General features: G+C 38.7%; 1 protein-coding gene across 6 annotated transcripts in view; it reads right to left on the bottom strand.

Moving 5' to 3' along the window:
- Nucleotides 1–17,049, bottom strand: part of SULF1 (sulfatase 1) — a gene marked incomplete at both ends in the record, with an annotated part of 61,690 nt that overhangs the window by 18,206 nt on the left and 26,435 nt on the right. For 4 of the 6 annotated variants that reach the window (XM_080610894.1, XM_080610896.1, XM_080610895.1 and 1 more), the window contains 5 exons: nt 9,065–9,194; nt 10,202–10,258; nt 10,525–10,653; nt 11,215–11,390; nt 12,412–12,562. In XM_080610894.1, the coding sequence (XP_080467020.1) occupies nt 9,065–9,194; nt 10,202–10,258; nt 10,525–10,653; nt 11,215–11,390; nt 12,412–12,562 (643 nt within the window). The remainder of the gene's footprint in view (nt 1–9,064; nt 9,195–10,201; nt 10,259–10,524; nt 10,654–11,214; nt 11,391–12,411; nt 12,563–17,049) is intronic. The other 2 variants (XM_080610897.1, XM_080610898.1) reach the window with 2 other exon arrangements.

Raw genomic sequence — 17,049 nt, 5'->3', positions numbered from 1 at the left:
CCTTTTTTCCTGTTTTGAAAGGTATGATCTAAATTGCAAACCAGTTTAGATAAAAATGCCATTGTGGGTTGTGTATGTTTGTACCATTTTCCTCTATTAGCAGTAACCAGATCTGGGGTAGTGTCAGGGGACCTGATGGGATAATACTGGTAAGAGAGTCTGGTTTAGGGCTGTGCTACTGCAATAAGAACCGAGTCCTGTTTTTGCTTTCTCTGTGCCATTCAAAGAAGCCATGTCACACAGCACATTGAAAAGTGGCCTATAATTATTTGGCTGTGGTAAATAGCACAGTTTATTTCTGCTGACCTGAATACTGAGAAATGTTTACGGGCTAAGGCCATGTCCTCTATGCACTCCCACAGAGCAGTCATGAACCCAGATCCTGACTGAGGCTCCTAAATGCTCCTGGAAATATTAATTTGTGTTGTTACAACTCAGCAGTATTTGAACACTGCATGAGAGTGCAGCCGTTTAGCAGGGCTGGTGTGCCAGGTTAGCTCAGTGGATTTGGAATTGCTGCATTTTTGTGGAACAAAAATCTTGTCCTGTATTTTAGAACTGTGTTGACACTGCCCATAAGGGCAGATCCCAATTTTTGCACCACTCCCTCATAACTGGACCATGTTCTATTGAATCATGCACAGCTCTAAAGTCTACTGACATTAATATATTCAAAGATGGCTATTTATATACAGCCTTACCCCCTGAGAAAGTGTTCCCGAAAAGTGCAATGGTCGAAGGTTCAACAGATAAGGAAGCAATTTTTCCTATAAGAACTGATGTAATATAAGAGAAAAGTACGACAGTCTTTAGAAATACATTCAGTTAAATGCACAGTTAAATTACAGAACTGGAGGAAAAAAGAATGAAGAAATTCATCACTGTATAACAGAAATAGCCATGAAAATTGCCGATTTTGAGCTACAGTGTTTAAGAAATAGAAGAAAGAGAAAATAGCCTAGGAAGACTACACAATTTTTTCATTCTTGATGCATAAACAAGATTTATTTTAAGTGTCACAGTTATAGCAGTTCTATAGCTATAAAAAATGCATAGGCTGCATTGTCAGCTCTAAAAGTGTAGGCACTTAAGTCAAGGCATCAAATATTTCACTTCCATAGCATTCTCCACCAAATCTGCTAGCTCGTCTGAAGCTCAACATCAACAGACTTTAGTTATCATCCAATAAATGTCCATTCTCAGGTGCAAACAAATAGGAGCCAATGCAAAGGATAAATTTAGCCTTTCAGTTATAAATAGCAATACCAGTAATAATCCATTACTATTTGGTTATATGCATTTAATTTGCAGAGGACTTAGTTTATATTATATTTCACTGGATACTTTAAAATAGAAACCATGTAAGAAGAGAAAGGAGTATTACAGAAAGTGCTAAAAAATATTCTTGTGTAACCTATGTTTTCTGTCTAAACATTTTCGGTACACAGAATTGTTTTCAAAAGTACCATTCTACCATTTCTGTTAGAGAACATTGATAAGATAGTGGTAAAAATGTGAACACAGTTGTGCATCCAATGAAACCAGTGATCTTCCCAGGCTGGAATGTTTCTGGATTTTATCCAGAGTGGAGCTGGTACTTCAGATTAAGAATTGCTTAAATTTGAAGAATTGTCAAATCTGGAAAGAGCTGCCTTCTGTTTAATAGGAAATTTAAATATTTAGGCTGAAATATGAAATATTTAGGCTGAAATATGAAATGCCATGCTTTCAAGAATTATTTTTAGAGATAAAGGACCTTATCTTCATATTTGGTTTTAAGTCATAAACAGAATGGTATTTTAACAAGGGATATCATAATTTTGGCAATTCCTATGAATTCTTGAGCAACTAAGTTGCAGGCATGTTTCTGTCAACTATGAGGGATGACTCTGCAGTACCTAAAGTGAGCAATAGCTGCAAGAGCTCTTCGTGAAAGCACTGAAATATGTACTTAGTTTTAAGCACGACTGGTCCCAAACACATATGCTTCCAGTTAAGCCTTTGTATAGATGGTCTGCCAAATGATGTCTAAGAATAGGTGGTATCAGTGGGCAGATGGCAAAGTTGGGGCTGTTCAGCCTGGAGATGAGAAGGCTGCGTGGAGACCTCATAGCAGCCTTCCAGTATCTGAAGGGGGCCTACAAGGACACTGGAGATGGACTATTCATCAGGGACTGTAGTGACAGGACAAGGGGTAACGGGTTCAAACTTAAACAGGGGAAGTTTAGATTGGATATAAGGAAGAAATTCTTTACTGTTAGGGTGGTGCGGCACTGGAATGGGTTGCCCAGGGAGGTTGTGAATGCTCCATCCTTGGTGGTGTTCAAGGCCAGGTTGGATGAGGCCTTGGGTGACATGGGTTAGTGTGAGGTGTCCCTGCCCATGGCAGGGGGGTTGGAACTAGATGATCTTAAGGTCCTTTCCAACCCTAACTATTCTATGATTCTAAGAGCCAGCTTTGAATCGATGTTCTGGTAAAATCAGTTGACCACCAGGGCCTTTTGAATCCTGCAAGGATCAGGGGGTTGCTCTGAAACTGGAAGGATCTATGAGTGATGTTTATATGCTATATCATAATTTCAGTTAGTTAGGTTTTAGTTGGTGTTTGGGGTCTGGCTGTCAGTGGCTAGCCAGCCATCTCACACTTCTGGCCAGCTATTACCGGCTTATGTGTTTTTATTCATACTTCACAGCTGGTCATAAAGCTGACCTTTACAAATGTATGGTCTGTGATATTTATTTTATGAGAACATAGATACTTGAGCCAAACCAGACTATACCTAATAAGCCCCATTCTAATTTCCTTTACAATATTATCTGCAAGCTGATTGATGGCAAGTGTTTTAATGTTACGAATAGACATGCTTTCAACTGAATGCTGATATGATAATGTGATAAATATGAATATGAACAATAAACTTACATCCTTACACTAGATTTTTAAATTATGAAGGATATGTGAGAAAAACGAGGTATGTACAGATGACATAACCTGCTCTTTGGATCAGAGCCAGAAGAATCTTGCACATTTACCACAGAGCTGATGCGTGGATTCAGCAACATGTCTCCAGTGACTACCTGTAAAGCCTTAAATCACTGTAAAATACCTTGAGACCTAATTCATTAAAATCTCACTGTACTGTTTTCAAGCGTACTCTTCAAATGGAACATTATTTCTTTAGGGAGATTTGGGGATACATTTCCTCAGGAGGAAACACAGTATTCTGCACCTCTAAAGCTGAGATGCTTAAAAAAAGAGCACGAGGAAGGTTAGCAGCTTCAGCATTATACCTGTCTTGTTCAGTTTGTGTTCATGGGTATGCATGTCATACAAACACAGGCAGCATGACACATTTTTCCATTCTGCCCACTGTCAATGCTCGTTGGAGCTGGCAGCAGACCACAGATCTTTACAAGTTTCAGACCTTTGCTGTTCAGAAACTGGCAGGTAGTGCTGAACAGATGGTAGGAGATGTATGCCCATAAAATAAACAGACCTGCGTCTGGGTTTGGTTTCTGAGTCATCCAGCCTAAGAGCTGAAATGTTAAACACAAAGGTTCACAGTCCTCATTTTGGGTGGGTTTGTTTGTTTTTTTTTTTTTTTCCCTGTTGGGAAATTTAAAATAAAGTTGTGGGTTGTGTAGTTTTTGTAAGAGGATAAAAACGCATGTTTGGCTACAGATTGAACAGTACACTGGAGACACCCGGCCTGTAGGTCACAAGAGCTCAAAAGGTAATTGCTATCTGGGAAACAGTGTTAAGTTCCAGAAGTCAAAGTTATGCCTCAGGAAAATCTTTTATGACTCAGACTGGTGGAGAGAAAAAGAATAGATACTTAGGAATTAACTTATTAATTACATGTTTAGGTAAGCAAAGAGAGAAATAAAAAGTATAAATGAAAACACAGTTAACATGCTTTTGTTTGATATTTGCTAAGTATCCAGAAAAATTTCATGGGTGAGAAGATGGAGTGAGTTCAACAAAAATAATTGCCAGAAGATTTAAGAGCAGCTTGCCTCTAAACCTCCTGAACTAACATATATTCTCATCTTAGGTTATTTCAGTGGAAATCTGAGAGGAGATTTGTGTCATGATAAGGTTGCATTAATCCAGAGAAACACTTGTTCACATGCTATTATTTCTGCTCTACTGGAAAATTAAGGAAGTTTTAGTTAAAAGTTTGCATCAATTGTTTCCCATTTTAAAATGACAGGGAAGGAAGCAATGTTACAGATGAGTAGATATTTCTGTACTGTGTAGCTTATTACAGTAAAGCTTAGAGGGTAAAAATGTACCACTGAAATATAAAAAAAAACCCTGCAAACAATTTAAATGTTAAACCCCATCAATAGTCACTACTAAACCAACAGGGCTCAATCAGGTGACCTCAGTAAGTTACACTACATAAACTGGTGACAAATTTGACATATAAACTATGAAGGAAAACTCCTGTTCCCATCATAATTTCTAGAGCACTGTCTGCGATGTGAAAGAAGGACTGCAAAGGAAACCTCTACCCTGCCCCAAGGCCCAGAGCTGAGCAGAGAGCCCACCTCACTGATGCTCCCTTTGCAGGGCGAGTCAACGTGGCCTGGATGTGATGAGACTGGCTGTGCTGTGGGTGAGTGCAAGTCAACAGCTGAGTCAGGGCGGGAGCTGAAATCTAATCTGTAAGCAAATACAACATGGGCAGGTGACCCATAACTCACAAGATGGACAAAACTAACAACACTTCCCAAGTTATGAAGCAGAGGGGAAAGAAGAAAATGTGAAATCCTCAAGCTCAGGTATTAAGCAAGCAAAAATTAAGAGCATGTGCAATTGCTGGAAGGAACATCTGGAGGTCATTTAGACCAACTCCTCCTCAAAGTAGGAACAACATTATTAGGTTTGAAAATATCCCTGGATGGACATTTCACAGCCTCTTTGGGCTCCAGTGCCTAATCAGTCTTATGGTAACATTTCTTTTTCCACACACCTAGTCAGACCTTCCTTTGCTGCTACTTGTCTGTTGCCGATATCCGTTTTGCTGTGCACTTTCAAGAAGTGCTTGGCTCTGTCTTCTCTCTAAGTAGCCATTAGTTGAAGGAAGCAATTAGATTCCCCTTTTGCCTTCTGTTCTGCTGGCTAAACAAAGCCTGCCTCTCCTCAGTACTTCCTCACGACCTCTGAGGTCCTTCACTGGACTTACCAAAGTCCCACCGCTAATGGAGGTCACAACCCAAATGCAGCACTCCAGCTGCAGCCCACAAGCACCAAGGATAGGCAAGTACTCACTTCCTATGACCTGTTAGCTGTTCTTTTGCTAATGCAGCTCAGCAGGCATGGTCCTCACCTCCACGAGGACCCACTGCTTGCCCAAGTAAATGACTGTTTAAACAGAACTCAAAAGTGAACATTTACATGCAGTTGTGCATATCTCATTTCTGATATGTTCTCATGATGGGGACTGAACTTTGAGAAACTGTCCTCCTGTAAAGGGGATTATGGAAAAATAGCTAGGGGAGAACGCTCTGCAATGGAAGGGAAGAAATCTATCAATAATGCTAAAAAATGTACATTAAAAAAAAAATCACAGTGAAAATAGTTTAACTCAGCTTTATATATGCATTTTATACCTATTTTTTCTTGATGAAACAAAACTTTATTTATTTAGTTATTCTGGTCATTCAAAGCCTTGCTGATTTGCAGCTAAATGTAATCCATAATCTAAATTTCCTGTATCTTTTTGGCAAACAGCCATTTAGAACTTACAAAATTATCCAATAATGATAGCAATTATACAGAGGTTTAATATTTCCTTTTTTTTTTCACATTTTATGTTTACCTATTTTCAGATAGCCATTGAACATAGAAAAAAAATTAAATTTCAAAACCTTTAATTTAAAAATGTCTTTATTCAGCCAGTGGGGGTTTTTTTCTCCTTTTTTTTTTTTTTTTTCTTATTTTAGTTTATTTAGAAGTTACTTATTAAATAGAATATAAGTTGAAGCAATTATGAGTACCACATCCTTGAAGATTTTAAAACTTGTAGGTCTCAGGATTACGTCTCATTTTAATACAGGAAAAAGAAATTTTCTTCTTTTTCAACTTCCATTTGTGTTTTCCATTTCAAATATACTAGACATTGACCAAAGCAAATTAAATTGCAGATCAAGCTGTAAATGTACTAGACAGTACATTGGTGTATTAATTCCCCAAATGCTTAATCTTAGTTCCATACATTTAGCAGCTACGTCCCACAGACCAGTAATTTCACTATTTAAAAATCTGTCAGCAATCACTCCTTCTGTGAAGGTAGTTTTAATTTAAGTGATGTTAACTGCAACTGGTTAGAGTAAATGTAGGAAGTATTATAAACCGTCATAATTAAAATGAAGATTTCTTTTTTATATATTCATCTTTGTAATTGAAATTAAAGAAACTAATCTCATAAGATAAAATTAAGTTAAGACCCGCATAATAGTACATCCTCTTTCTCTTTTCCAAGAAGTGCGAAATGACTAGGAGAAATGTGCTGGAGGAACACCATAGTAAACTATGATGCCTCATATTACACACTGGAAATTATCTGGGCTAAAGTAAAATTATTCAGCTTATTAAATTAAACTTTAAAAGAACTTTTTTACATGGAAAAAGGCCTGTGGACACTTATTTCACACTGCAATGCCTCACTGAAGTTCATGTTATTCCAGTGATGCATTTTAAATTCACACCCTTCCTATTCATAGAATCATAGAATCACAGAATGGTTTGGATTTGAAGGGACCTTCAAGATCATCTAGTTCCAACCTGCTGCCACAGGCAGTGACACCTTCCACTAGATCAGATTGCTCAAAGTCCCATCCAACCTGGCCTATTCTACTTTGACTTCCCTGTGAGCACTTCATGTATTCCATCCCTGAGAAAGAAACTGCCCTTGCTTCTCAGGGCTGGTGCAGGAGGAAATAGGGCAGGAGAAGAGGCTCCATTCACCATCGGTTGAACAAATCCAGAGGATGCATTATCACCCCGTTTAACTTCAGCATCCCTGCAGAAATCCTTCAGGATGTTAGAAGTATCAGGGGCAACTCTGATCTCTTTGTTTTGAAAAAAATAATTTATGAATACCAATGGCTGGATCTGAAAATTGGTCTTAAAGAGATCAGTTCAGCCCTGTCCTTCATTCAGCTGTGAGGGATGGCTGCTGGGCTCTAAGTGCATCTTCTGCACTTAAAGGACCTCAATGGGAGTTTATAGGTGCACGAGTCATTACCAAACACCATGGCTCTCATAAGCCCCTTGCTGGCTCAAGGACTTCTCCTTCCTTTGATTAAACAGGATTCACCAATATGGGATGGAAAGACCAGTCTACCACAGTGGGCTGGGAACAGGGCTGTGAGCACTGTTTCCTGCTGCTTCAGGTGTAATATCTGGTCAGGACACTTAACCTCTTCTATTCACATGTGGAAAACTAAAGTTGTCCAAAACCTGGGTTTTGGCATAAGAGGTAATAAATATAAGAAATAACTGCAAAGAAAATATTTTGGTATTTTAAAACTAAACATTTTAGCGTCTAACAGTCTAAATGACTCCATTGATCTCGTTTAGTTTTTATAAAAATACACAGTTTTTCAAATTTAATCTCTGTTTACAATGGCAGTGTTTAAACTCCTGAAAACTTTGCCCTTGGGTGAGACTGTGATATTGTGTATATCCCTTCAAAAGTGGCTACGTTTAAGGAGCATGTGTGAGGGTGAGAGCTGTGGCAGAGGACCTGACTGAGGATATGCCAGCCAAAACATATTCTAGTCCAATCTGGGATTAACTGAGATTCACTGTAACACTACACTTGAATGAATGAGAAGGGGAAAGGCAGGGACAGAGCATTTCTCTAAGTGAGCAAGCTCTCCCCAGCACCCTCAGGTTTGCTGCGAAAAGCTCTACCTGCCATGAGTGAAGCACCATGGGTGGCTGCAGATGGAAGTGGAGCACAGTGAATGCTTTATGCCCCCGTTCAAAACAGTTTACCAATATTTCAGCACCAGGTTTACAGCTGGCTGCAGTGGTCTGAGCAAACATCTGAGGGAAAGGAGCAAGCGCCTGCCTGGGAGAAATCAGCTCACACTCCAGCGAGGAGGTGTGTGGGGATGGGGATGGAGGGGGAGGATGGCAGGGCAGGCATGAGCTGCTGCCTGGGGCCCCTAGCATATGCCTGGTTGTAGGTGGTGTCAGTGGGAAGGCATACAGCTCCATTACACATGTCCCCAGTAAATTCATCTTCATATGTTACCATAGGTATAGCATTAATTCAGAATGGATTGAAAAGAACTGGAGAAAGACTCACTTTTTCTTAATTTAGCTCCCTCCCTGTATACACACTACAGAGCTGCAGGTGTAAGCATAGCAGTTAGTGATGCAGTAACTTCAGGTTTTATGAGCAGGCAACTAGACCTTTGTATCAGAGTCAGGAGTTATACTGAGATCATTAAGTTTCCAAGAGGAAAAGCAAGGCTTCGGTAGCGGGTATCACTGTCTGAATCCTTACTGTGACCTTAAACGGCAAGTGTATCTGAGCAAGGGGCCCTTCTATTAAAGGTGTTTCAATAAGTAATAAAGTATGATGATTACCAAGTGTGTTGTCCACTTTATCCCAGCAAATGAAATCATGTGTAACCATAGGACTAGTCAGTTTGCATCAGTAATTCTGAATTATCCCAGAGAGTACAAGCTTTCAGTGCTCAAAAAGGTTACCTCTCTTATTTCTAATTATCATTGAATTATCTTGCATATTGAGCTATACACTGAATCAAATTAAAATTAGTTATCTCATGTTATATTTGAGCATGGGAGTTTTATCATAAGCCCTGTACTGAGACAGCAAACTATGGACCAGCCCTCCAACATCTTAAATTGGACAATTGCTTAGAACAATTTGTGTCTGGTTTTCTTTGCTCTGAAGGTATTGAGAAGAATAGCAGTTTAGCTATCCTCCAAATGCATATTCTTTGAATTCTTTTGACCCATAGCAAAAATATGTATTTCTCTGTGGCACCAAGAAGACTGCAGTTGCTTGTGGCTTACCTGTCCTGGTTGTTCACAGGCTGTCTGGTATTTTGCTTGCTGGCATAATTCTTTTACTCTTTCATATTTTGGTAGCTGATTAGACTGCTGAGTGTTTTTGTTGGGTTCCTCCTTCTTGCGCAGAAATTTGCTTTAAAAAAAAAAAAAGTTGAAAATTTTAGATATATTTTTCTAAACTGTGGAGATAATGAATTTAACTAGAAAAGCAAAGCTACTCGAAGATTTTACATCTCAAGATAAAAAAATCCAACACATTTCTGTTACTGACCTTAAATGTAGGTCATGTAGTGAAAAAAAAAAGGCTCAGGTGATTTGCTGGAAATTACCCAAAGAGAAATAAGGGAAATAAGGGCTGCTGAAATATGTCTAAGTGATACAGTTCAGCACCATTCATATATAAATGGATGTTCTTTCACAAAGCAAAGCACGTTGAATCAGTACTCGCCTGGCTGAAAAGCCCAGCTGAAGACACTACAGGGCTCCCATACTCATTCAGCTTTAGCCTGGCTGTATCTTATACATTACAATGTGCCTATATGCACCATTTCATACTACATCACCCAAAATTTCCATAGTCTGTAAAGCCACAAAGTGCCATGAGGAAATTGCTGTAAAATTTTTACCCAGAGAAAATTTTCACAGCAGTAATTGGCAAGATGAGAGTAAAGAGTGTAAAGAGGTATCAGTGAAATGAGGAGCAGTTACAGATCTCATTTATACATAAACCTTTTCTTAGCTAGAACAAAAATGAAGAATGCCTTGGATATGTGATAGAAAATACAAAACTACTTGGTAAAAGGATTCTGCTGGATTTGAAACAGAGATTTTGTAAGAAAATGAGTCAGATAATGAGACATAAATGGGCATAAGTACAATGTTAAAGAAAGAGGAGGTACAAGCTAAGAAAGTTACCAGAAAAGCATGCTTTCAAATTTCTTCAGAGACAGGGATTTGGGAGCAGCTTGCAAAGCCAGTGGTGGGAAAATAGGAAACAAGTCACGCCTGTAAGTTTGCTTGCAAAATTTACTACTTTGCTGACCATAAAAAGGAAGAGGAGGGAGCAGAAAGGAAAGCATGTACAGGAGAAAGTTCTCAGCAGGCAGGCTGTCCCAAAACTCTCTCACCCCTAATAATTACCCTCTTTCCACCAGAAATGTGTCACGCCAAATTTTGGTCTTCTTGTTTGTTCGAAATCTGAAAGCAAAATAATAATATTTACTGCTGCCACCTATGTACAGCACTGTCAGTGTTAACAATTCATTTTTGAAAAAAACCCACCTCTCCACTTATATGTACACCAGCAATTTTATAGATGTGCTGTTTAAGAGACTCTTCAAATGCAAAAGCTGTGGTCATTGCCATGACACAGCTCATTTTCACAGAATCTCTTTTTCCACTCAGTTGATTTACTTAGGTGTTTTCTTCTGAACTGGCTAAAAAGATACAATGCTGGGACCCACCTGTTTCCTGGTCTTTCCATGTCCAGAAGCTTTAGGACGGATTTGCCATCCATATCTGGAGGCGTGTCAAGTCCTGCTATATCCAGAATTGTTGGAGCGAGATCAATATTCAGAACTATCTGAGGCACTCTGCAAATCAACAGAAAAGGTCATAGTTGTCATATGTTCAATATGTAAGTCTTCACATTCTCTTGGAAACAGAGTGGTAATTAATGTTTATCAGGGCTTTGAAGAGGTAAAGCTCTACAGAAGTGCCAAGTTCAGAAAACCCTCTTCGAAGTGTACAACTCAGAACTACAGGCCAGCACTGCAGACTGTCATCACAAAGAAAAAGATAAGCCCAATAAAACACTGAGAAGCAGTAGCCCCACTACTCTTATCTCACTGACAATGACGGCATGATGCCATCCATTTTGATAAACCAGAAGGTGAGCAATAAAGATGAGCATCTACTTTTTAAAAGGAAAATCCAAAGCCTAATCTTACAGGACCACACATCGTACAATTTTCTCTTCTGCATTGTAACTTAATAATATGCAAAATGAAAGACATTCCTCTTTATTAGACTCATTGGTCTGCAAAAATATGACATCCTTTATGAAATGAAACTCCACAAAGCAATAATTACATGCTCTTAAAAACATTTTACATTAGGCTCAACAGCTGGGCTAGAGACAAAAGAGAACGCACACTGATCCCGGCTCTACACTTGGACCACGAATAAAGAAGGGAACTCGAATATCAAAGTCATATGGCATTGACTTCCCCTTGACCAGTCCAAACTGCCCGATGTGGTAACCATGGTCAGCAGTGTAAATAATGTAGGTATTCTCCAGTTCTCCCATCTCTGCAAGCATCTGGTATAACTGCAACAGAGCACAGGAAAAATTCTGCATTAAATATATCAAAACAAGTTTTGTGCATAATCAGGTATAACCATCATTTTACTCTCTTAAATTTACTGAATGAAATATGGCCTTGATGAAGTTGTTGAAGCGGTCATTCTCGGGATGGACACTTTTACATCTTGTCTTTACTGTGCTGCCAAAAATATCAACTTACAAGTTTAATTTCACATTTGTCAGATGAGAAAATTAAACAGGTCTGGAAAATTAGAGTAGCAAAATATGGTAATACTGGTGAAGTTGCATTAGTGTGTCCAAAAGTCGTGTACTCAAACAGCTCAAACACACTCGAACAGCTTGGGAAAAAAGTCCGCTACAGCTTTAGGGCAAATGGTACTTAGATTTGATTTACTGTGTTAGTCTACAACTTTCTCATTCCTTACAGTTGTGGGCTTGGGAAAAGGCTGTAAATTTTTATTAAAGTTTAAAAACATCTCTCTGGGGGAAGATCTTTGGTCATGGTGCTTGATTTTGGAACAAAAAGTCATGCAAAGTACACCTAACAGTTTGTGTATCATGTTACCTATAATTAGCTGTACGCTGCATTGCCTAACTTCTGCAGACACTAGCAGACTGACACCTGAGTTGCTTTGATTTGCCGATTCCCAGATTTCAGCTGAAGGACGAACTGTGAAGGGAGTGTGTGAAATGAATAGAAGCTGTCATATGCACACCTGTGTCTATCCACATGTACACGCAGGTAATGCATCTTCTGTTAATACCAGGCTTTATATTAGGCCCAGTGACTTTTCCCTTAAAAAAAAAATCATCAGTTTATCCACTCAGCAATTAAAAAAAACAAGCAAGGAGCTTGATACTACGTTGCAGAGAACCAGAATTCATTTCTACTGAGGATACATGGAGTAATTCTTTGTAGCCCAAGGTCTTTTCCCAGGCTGTGGTTGGTGAAGGTAAAGAAGGAAATAGTTTAATTTTATTACCAACTAATAAGTTTGTATTCACAGCAGTTTCTTGAACTCACTCTTTCCATAGAGTCGTCAACAGACATCAGGGTCTGAAGCCTTTTGCGCTGCAAGACATTTGTAAACTCCATGTGGATAGGCAGCATGGGCCCTGTATACTGCATGATCCAGTGCTTATCCATGTTTGGTGCATAGTTATAGCTGGGAGTGCTGGGAGGAAAAGAAAGGATCACAGGCATCAGAGGAATGTGGGAACTTCCCTAACACAGGAATAGCCAACAAACAGTTAAACCACAGATTCTATGTTGTATCTGGTATTTCCAATGTGAAATATCAACAAACATTCCTTCAGTGGCTTCCAAGCTTCAGGGGTTCATACATCACTTCCTCAAAAATTTTAACCACTTGCTTTCTGAGCTTTCTTTCAGGCTCAAAGACCACTACAAGATCCATATTAATATCTAAGATATGCCCAAATGCATTTCTCAAAGGAATGTGTAAACATTAAAAATGCTTATCTGAATAGTACATCCCATAACAAGCAGAAAAATGAAGGAAAGTCAGAGATCAAAGATGATTACTTCCCCTTAGTACTAAGGTAAACTGCCCTGATCTTCCAGTGGGGAAATTACCTTTATATTAGCAAAAGTTAGACAAAAGTCACAAGGAAGATATTTTTCTGATGGATAAAGAAATTCAGTAGTCAGTTCTAAAGAACAGCAACACTCGGGTTATCAGAGAACTGAGAAAGTGCTGCAGCCAGTGACATTGACCCCAGACCCATGTTCAGTCTCCAAGACTTTCCCTTGGCCCTCACCTGAGCTATGTCTCAGTGACACCCAAAGATGTGCAAATTCCATTCATACCAAAATAACATTTATTTATACATTGAATACGGTTGAAGTGTTATTTTTATAAAGCAAAACACAGTGCTTTACCAGCATAACATGAACTGTGATAACAATGTTGAACTAATACCGGTAGTGATACTATAGTACTAAGAAGTATGTCGCAGAGTCCTACTGAAGCAAAGAATGATGCTTTAGGAGTTTGCACAAACATCAAAGGAAGATATAAGAGGGATGTTCTGTCCACAGCCAGTGAATTTTTGAAGGACCTCATGTAAGAAACAAGAATCCATTCACAGATCTATCATCTCTGAAGGAAAGGCACTGCAAAAAATATGCCAAGTAATTCTGCTGTATAGATTTGCACGTTACAAAAGCTCTCCATTAATCCTGCTTTTATACCTAGCATACATGATAACTTAAAGGTGAAAAGAAACCAAAAAAACCTATCCTGTAACAGTTTCATTTGTGTATGAGCATTTTCATTCTCTAAAAGTTGCAGAATCTAGGCTTTGCCATTTTGATTTCCAATACACTGCAGTATATGATAGAGGCATTGCAGCCTTATCTTTGAAAAATAAACATAAATAGAAAATGAAAAAATGCTGTTGTGTGAATTAATTTGACTTCTGCAGTTGTCTTTTCAGTTTATAACAAAAATTCAATTCAATATTGATTTACTGTTTAGATACTGATAATTCTAATACGTGCATTATCCAAAGCTACATTTCCCCCACATAAATATTTATGTGTAGTTGTCTTTTCATAAGAGGTAGCATGGAACATTTTCAGAACATTGTATATTGATAACTTTAAGTCACACCTTTGACCAGTCCTTCATTTAGCTTTCATTTTTCTTGTCATGGTTGTACATGACCACAGAATGGTGGAAGCAATTTATTTTAGTGAAGCAGATGATTTTACTTTATCAGATATCATCTGCATAACCTATAACTATATATTCTGAGGATAAAAGTCAGCTCAATGGACAACCTAATAGACTGATAGTCAACTGCAATAATTTAATGGAGTCCATACTTTAATTGGAGACTGTTTTTGAGAATCTAGGTAGAATGTGAGAAATATGTGTGTGTCTAGTACATACAGCTAGTTTTGACTAACCTATTTAACCATTAGCCCTGGGCAAAACAGAAGTGAGACAGTGGTATCACAGGATATGTGAATTTTTGCTTCAGATTAAGAAACATGGAAAGGTTAGATTCCTACTTAGCAAAGACTAAACATAAACTACAACTACTCTTCTGCTGGGAAGTCTTTTATTTCAGGCTGAAAAGTCAAAATTTTTTACATCTCCCATGGTTAAAATCTGATTTTTAAAAGGGATGTTTCTACTACTACAAAATTAATGAAACTGAGCCCAGAAGCGCAGCCCTCTAGGTTGCTGGCTAGCCATCAGCCCTAGTAGATGGACTGATGGAGCCCCAGACCTTGAAGAAGATGCAAGTCGTCAGAGTTTTGAGGTATTAGGCACACTGACAGTGCAAACTTTCCTCTGTTTCTGTGTAATTTTGACAAACAAGATGCTTTCCCATGAAAGAGCTCAGTTTTGATTAACCAGTGTTTTCCAGCAAAAGCCTGGAGTTTTTTTTAAGTGGACTACTGAGTGTGCCTGCCACAGAGGGATGAGGTGGCTGTGAGCTGCACTCAGCCAGCAGCACTGTGACAGCCTGCCTCTGTGCCAGGAAGGAGAGCCAGCTGCTGAAGCAAGCTCAGGTCTCATGTTCCCAGGCCATTCTGAGGAGCCTCCTCTACATAATGGATAGTCTCTAAAAGCAGCACTCAAGGGTTTAGCAGGGCAGTTAAAACCTTTCACAGACACTTTCCAAATGCATTGCGAATTTTCTGGGTGAGAAATGCAGTAGGCAGAGAGTGAGCAGAATTTTCCTCCAAGACACTTGAAGGAACAGGACCTTCTGAGAAATATCCAGTGCCAGTGGCTGATGGAGAAATGTGACACAGGGGTCCAAAGTAGAGGGGAAAGAGTACTAAGGAAGAGACAGAAAGGAATTCAGATCATCTGTATTCCCTGCATACCCCTTTTGTTGTGCCTTGCAGAAATCCACCAGAACAACACTACTTGCCAGGCACAAGATCTGATGTTGCCTTCAGATCTGTCTACCTTTTTGTGTGTAAAACAAACAAACAAACAAACCCAACAGAGGTGAATTCTGGGGAGAATATTGCTGATTTTTGAAAACATTTCCAAGCAGACAGACATCTTCCATGTCAGTGATAACTGTTTATCACAACATTTTTTCTTGAAGCAGTTGGAGATATCAACTAAATGTTCAACTGTTATAAGCCCTTGAAAGTCATCATGGCACAGTCTGTCACTGTTTCTATTCTTCCATTTTGGGGAACAACTTTACTGTGTATTGACAAGTACTGCTGTAAAGTAACATCGACATCTACGTTCCCTTGATTCCTCTTTGCACTGGGAATATGAGATTGCAGATACATCTTGTGTCTTCTATTGCCTCTTCTCGCTATTGCCTTTTTGCAGTAATGGAGCCTATCTTGTCTTGAGCACATTTTGTTGATCCATGATTAGGAGACAATGCCAGGTACCCCATTATTTTCAGGTTATCCATGGCCTGTAAGTCTGGCAAGGAGCTACGGCTCACCTGCCTTTTGATCTTTGCTGGCTGCTCTGAATAGCTCTCAGATGCTGCCCCAGAGTGCAGTTTCTCATTTCAAGGTCATTCTTGCTAGTTGATCAGCAAATAGTAAAGCACTTAAAATTCTGAATGTGTGCCCGGAGACTGACTGAGAGTTCATTTTACATGTTACAAAAATAGATACATGAAAAAGTGCTCCACCTCATGTAACTGTTCTAAAAACATACTACACAAAGATTAAATTTGTAGAGAGGGTAAGGACTGAGAGAGCAAACAATTAGTTTACTAAAAAGGTACAGTATTTAGAATTCATACAGGCTATACTAGCTTGGACAAATCTAGATCGCTCAGTTGCTCACTTACATTTGTCCAACACATACTGTGTGGAACGTACTACACAGAGACTTCTTGAAACTCCACGATTGGGCAGGACACTGGAACATGTCAGGTTCATAAAATTTCAAATTGCTGCGCTTAATTTAACTGACAAAAAAACCCCAAAACAAATACTTAAAAATAACAGTGCTGAACCCAGTCAGGCACTTCGCCATAAACACATGCTCAGTGTGATAACAATAAATAAACCCTGAGATTTCATAACCATTCACCTATGTGAATAAATTTACAGAGAAATCACCCCATTTCATGTATACATTTGCAAAAAACCAAAAAAGCAAATTGGTATTAGCCTTCTCTAGGCTTTAGATTACAGTCTCCTCGGGAGAGTAATAACTTGTGGTTTGGGTTCTGCTAGCACTTAATTTCTCTGTATCAACGTGTATTATTTTTGTTCATGCTATACCATGAAAATTGCACTTCCTGTCTATTTACCACCTGCTAAACTGCAACAGGAAAGCCCTCAGCGGTGATATTAGGTGTTCTGTAGGTTATGGAAGGAATAAATACCTGTAAATGCTAGTGCACTTTTCTCTTTAAAGAAAGATTCACCGTAAGATCTATCATTTGTTTATCTGTAAGCATCAGTTCAAACAGATAATTAAAGTTATAATGAGAGGAAAGGAATTAGATACATGAACAATCAGCATTTCATGTCACACATTTTAATTACTCTGACAGCATATTTGTATTTAAATCTTAGCTTCAAAATAGAAAATGCATCTCATTTGGCTTTTAAGGTATCACAATATCTTCAAGTTTGACAAGAAACAAAAAATCCTCAACAACACAAAAGAATTGATGTTTGTACTTG

Source organism: Psittacula echo (assembly GCF_963264785.1).
Source record: "Psittacula echo genome assembly, chromosome: 2".
In the NCBI taxonomy this organism is placed as follows: domain Eukaryota; kingdom Metazoa; phylum Chordata; class Aves; order Psittaciformes; family Psittacidae; genus Psittacula; species Psittacula echo.
Note: the sequence above shows the minus strand (reverse complement) of the source record. Positions and strands in the feature narration are given on the sequence as shown.